General features: G+C 49.7%; 1 protein-coding gene across 1 annotated transcript; it reads left to right on the top strand.

Moving 5' to 3' along the window:
• Positions 1–329: 329 nt before the first annotated feature.
• LOC120847683 lies at positions 330–4348 on the top strand. Its single transcript, XM_042290413.1, has 3 exons — positions 330–391; positions 814–3193; positions 4208–4348. The coding sequence occupies exons 1-3, from the start codon at positions 330–332 to the stop codon at positions 4346–4348; spliced, it is 2583 nt and encodes an 860-aa protein (XP_042146347.1).
• The last annotated feature ends 761 nt before the right edge of the window (positions 4349–5109 follow it).

Genomic DNA, 5109 nt, shown 5'->3' with positions numbered 1-5109 from the left:
AAGACCGGGAAGCAGCCGAAAGAGTGTTAGCTGCAGAGTGCGCTAACTTAGAAAAGGAAAGGGAGATTCTGCAGCTGAAAATCGCCGCACGTGAGATTAGTCATGAAAGTGCAGGAACTGTGGGAGACCAGCGCGGGGAAGCGCCAGGCCTAGCAATTCGAGGGAGTCCCCACAAGTTAATCCCGCAGTTCGACGAACGGAGGGATGATCTAGACTCGTATCTACTGCGCTTCGAGCGTACAGCAACAGGGTTGAGCTGGCCTTTAGAGAAATGGGCCACCACACTAAGCTTATGCTTGACCGGGGAGGCACTGTCTGTGGTTGGCCGGATGGCACCGGCGGATGCGTTGGATTACGGAAAGGTCAAGCTAGCGCTCTTCCAAAGATTTAGGTATACTAAGGAGGGGTACCGCGAGCGGTTTCGCAACGCCGAACCCGAGAAGGGCGAAACGCGCAGACAATTCGCTGCCCGATTGGCCGGATTTTTTGACCGATGGCTCGAGATAGCTGGAGTTGATAAGACTTTCGAGGCATTACGAGACCAGGTCCTGATGGAACAGTTCATGTTGACCTGCTCCAGCAAACTGGCCGTCTTTCTTAGAGAGCGTGATTCTCAGACTTTGGAAGACGTAGCAGCATAGGCAGACCTGTTCCTAGAAGCCCAGACACCATCCAGCTCAATTAGGCAAAAGTCAGACGAGGTGACAACCAGTCAAGGTGCTGGAAACGGAGACACTCACGCAAGGGGAGAAACGCGAAGAGCTATCCGCTGCTTCATCTGTGGGAAGGCTGGACATAAGGCGAAAATTGCAGAAGCAACGCGCAAGGCAAGAAAACAGTGGCGTGTTGGAATTGTGGCCGAGCTGGTCATAGGGCGGAAAACTGCAGGGGAAGGCAGAACGAGAAGCAGCAAGCCTCGTGCTTATGGACTGCGTCAACAGGGGCCGTCGACGCGCCTGACGACTCCTACGTAACACTGGATAATGGTGACAAAATCCCGGTAGTAAACGCGGCCATGGGAACACCTCCAAAGTTCTTAGTAGAGAACATGCCGGTCGTGGAAGGCCGTCTCGGGGAGCGCAAGATAACGGTATTAAGGGATACCGGGTGTAACACCGTCGTGGTCCGTAAGGAGTTGGTTCCCCGAGAGAGCCTAACAGGAAAGTCAAGTCCGGTGTTTCTGCTAGACCGCACGGTTCGATATCTGCCCGAGGCGGATATAGTTGTACGAACACCCTACTATACAGGGAAGGTGACGGCAAAGTGTGTAAGTAATCCTCTCTATGATCTGGTACTTGGGAATATACCCCAAATGCGGGAGGCCAATGATCCAAACCCAGACTGGGAATTTAGAAACGAAGAGAGTCAAGGTCAAGTTCTGGCCAAGGAAGCGTCGAAGCCGGAAGCACTTCCGAACGCCGTTGAAGGCAGCTTCAATGGTCGCATGACACCGAGATTGTCTAAATGTACTGACGAGCTCCGGAAAGACAAGCCAGCAGAAGTTGCGTCCGCGAGGGAGAAGGGAGCAGGTGGTCAAATGGAAAGACCAGACCGACCTTTGAAGGTATCAGAGGCGGCAGTGGTCGATGCGACAACTGAGGAGCTCGCCATGGAGCAAAAGGGGGATAAAACTCTCATGAAGTGTTTTGGTAAGATAGGGGAAACGACCAGAAAACACAAGGGCAGGACGAAGTTCCAGTTTTTTCTCAAGAATGGTTTGCTACGTGGGGCCGTTGAATATTCATCCGGCAGAAGGATAGAGCAACTTGTACTCCCGAGAAGGTTCAGGAGCGCTGTCGTGGCTCTAGCACATGACAGCATCATGTCAGGACACCAGGGCATGAAGAACACGCTCAACCTGGTGGCGGAAGAATTTTTTTGGCCTTGTATGCAGAGCGAGGTCAAGAGATACGTTCGGTCGTGCGATGTGTGTCAACGCACAGTACCGAAGGGCCATCAGGGCAAGGCACCCTTGGGAAGCATGCCGACTATCGAGACGCCCTTTCAGAAAGTCGCGATAGACATAATTGGCCCTACTGTACCAATCGCGACCTCAGGAAACAGGTACATTCTGACAATGGTGGATATGGCTACGAGATACCCGGATGCGGTAGCGCTGAAGAACATTGGATCCCAGCAGGTGGCCGAAGCACTGGTGGAGATGTTCACGAGGTACGGTGTGCCACAAGAGATCTTTAGCGACCGCGGGACCAGCTTTACCTCAGAACTAATGAGGGAGGTGAGTCGACTTCTATCAGTGAAGCACCTCCTGACCACCCCGTACCATCCCATGAGTAACGGCTTGGTGGAGAGATTCAACGGCACAATCAAGCAAATGCTAAGAAGGATGTGCCAGGACAGGCCCAAGGACTGGGACCGATACCTTCCAGCTCTACTGTTTGCCTACAGAGAGGTTCCACAGTCGAGCCTCAGGTTTTCGCCTTTCGAGTTACTCTACGGGAGAAGAGTGCGAGGACCATTGGCTATTCTGAAAGAGATGTGGTCAAACGAAGCTCTCAAGCAAGATCTGAAGACTTCGTACGGATACGTGTTGGAGCTAAGAGAAAAGCTGGAGGACACGTGCAAGTTAGCACACACTTGCCTGGAAGAAGCGAGGGCGAAATACAAAGGCTACTACGACAGAAAGAACTCTAACCGAAGGATGCAACAGGGAGATCAAGCACTCATTCTTCTCCCCACCGATCATAACAACATGATCATGCAGTGGAAAGGACCGTTTCCTGTAACAGCAAGAAGGAATGAAGTGGACTACGAGCTAGAGGTGGGAGGCAAGAAGAAGCTATTCCATATCAACATGCTCAAGAAATATGAAGAAAGGAAAGAAACCTCACAACATCAACCACTTTGCAATGCGGTGGTGAATAAACAAGAAACTGACGAAAACGAGTCTGATGCCGAAGAATGCGACATCCCGATGCCAATCTGGACCAGACAGCAAGGGTGCGAGGATGTGGTCATTAATAAGAACCTAGAGAGCGAGAAGATAGGCCAAGTGCAAGAATTACTAAGAACATTCGAAAACATATTTTCTGATGTCCCCGGGAGGACAAATCTTATGACGTGTGATCTTCATCTCACAACAACGCGGTCGATATACGTAAGGCAGTACCCAATACCTCTGGCAGTACAAGATGTGGTTGAGGATAAAATCAGCAAGATGCTCGAGCTGGGGGTAATCGACAAGTGTACATCGTCGTACAACGCTCCAGTCGTGATTGTGAAGAAAAAGGTTGGATCAAACAGATTTTGTGTCGACTACAGACGATTGAATGACGCGACAATGACAAATGTAGAGCCAATACCCAGAATTGATGTGACATTTGCTAAAGCGGGACACAGGAGGTTTTTCTCGAAATTAGATGTAGCTAAGGGCTACTGGCAAATTCCCATGGAAGCAGACGCAAAAGAGAAGACGGCGTTTTCGTCAACAAGCGGAAACTACCAGTTCAGATATATGCCCTTTGGCCTCAAGACCGCCTCTGCTACTTTTACAAAGTTAATGCGAAAGGGTCTAGACGGTATTCAAGATGCATATCACTACATAGATGATATTTTGATCGTGACGAGCTCGTGGGAGAAGCATGTGGAAACACTCAGGACGATTTTTGAGCGTCTTTGCGAAGCCAACATTACGATCAAACCAAACAAATGCCAAATAGGGTTCAGCGAAATCAACTTCTTAGGACATAAAATTGGACTGGGGAATATCGCCCCTGACCCAAAGATCCTGGAAAGGATCCAAGACGCACCAAGACCCAAAACGAAGCGTTAAGTTTGGTCATTCCTCGGGCTTACGGGATTCTATAGACAGTTCGTACCAAACTACGCAGATAACGCAGCGCCGTTAGTGGATCTAACGAAAAAGGGAGCCCGCAATGATATTGAGTGGAGCCCAAGAGAAGAGGAGGCCTTCACGGAGTTAAAAAGTCGACTTGGACAACCTCCCATCCTGCTATCACTGGACCCCGAAAAGGAATTCGTGCTGCGCACGGACGCCTCTGAAGCAAGCTTAGGAGCAGTTTTACTACATAAGAGAGATGGAATTCTTCACCCGGTTGCATACGCGAGTCGCAAACTCAGTGGCTCCGAAAGGAACTTTGCTACTGTAGAGAAGGAATGTCTCGCGCTGGTCTGGGTAGTGTCTAGGTTTAAGCTGTTTCTTTATGGAAAAGCTTTCCGCGTTCAGACTGATCACCAGCCGCTAGAGTTCCTCAACAAGGCGAAACACACTAACAGCCGAGTAATGAGGTGGAGCATGGCTCTACAAAACCACACGTTCAGTGTAGAATACATAAAAGGCAGGGACAACGTTGGAGGGACTATTTAAGTCGCGTTTAGGCTTTATTTATTTGTTTTTGCTTTATAGGTGGCAACTAATTGATAAAAATCGAGTGTATCGAATGTCCAATGTGTATTTTTTATATTTTTCATGTCTGTTTCATTTTTTTTCATGAAGTGCGTTCCTTCTGTGTGCGAACGTGCGTGTGTGTAACGGTACCGTGCATTCGCGTCGGTGTGGCTGTGCATGGTGCATCAACCGAACAAATGTGACTCCTGCAAGAGTTCAGTGTGGCCAAGTTGACGATGAAGACGAGGTGCGGAACTGCTGGGTTACATGCCTCAATTTTGGGTCGACGATGACGGAACGATTCCCTGGGCAGAAGATAAGGTGAAGAAAGAAGTTTCTGCGTATAAACTTCTCGTAGTTCGGGGGTATTGTCATGATTTATAAGACAGGGAAAAAAAAAAGGGACAAAGGAAAGATTTGCGGCAGCGTGAAAAAAATGAAGAAGGCTAAAGAGGCGCGAGAAGGGTTCGAAGCAATCCGACGAGGCGCGAGATTTGACGGCTGTCTTCTGGGGTTGCGGAGCTCGGGTCGGCCATGTTCCGTCCTCGCAATCGACTCCGCCAAGCTTGGATCACCTCGCTCGGCATCGTCATCTTGGTCCGAAGGGCACCAGCGGGCCGGACATCATTCTCCGACGATCCGCCCAACGACGATCCACCCGCCACATCCCATGGTGACTATACAGGGTGATGACTAATCGTGTTGACAGTGTATATATCTTTACTTTTGAATGCAATATT

This window comes from Ixodes scapularis, unplaced genomic scaffold (assembly GCF_016920785.2).
Source record: "Ixodes scapularis isolate PalLabHiFi unplaced genomic scaffold, ASM1692078v2 PGA_scaffold1__304_contigs__length_218370807, whole genome shotgun sequence".
NCBI classification, from domain to species: Eukaryota; Metazoa; Arthropoda; class Arachnida; order Ixodida; family Ixodidae; genus Ixodes; species Ixodes scapularis.
The sequence above is the reverse complement of the archived record's forward strand: the minus strand, read 5'-3'. Positions and strand labels throughout refer to the sequence as shown.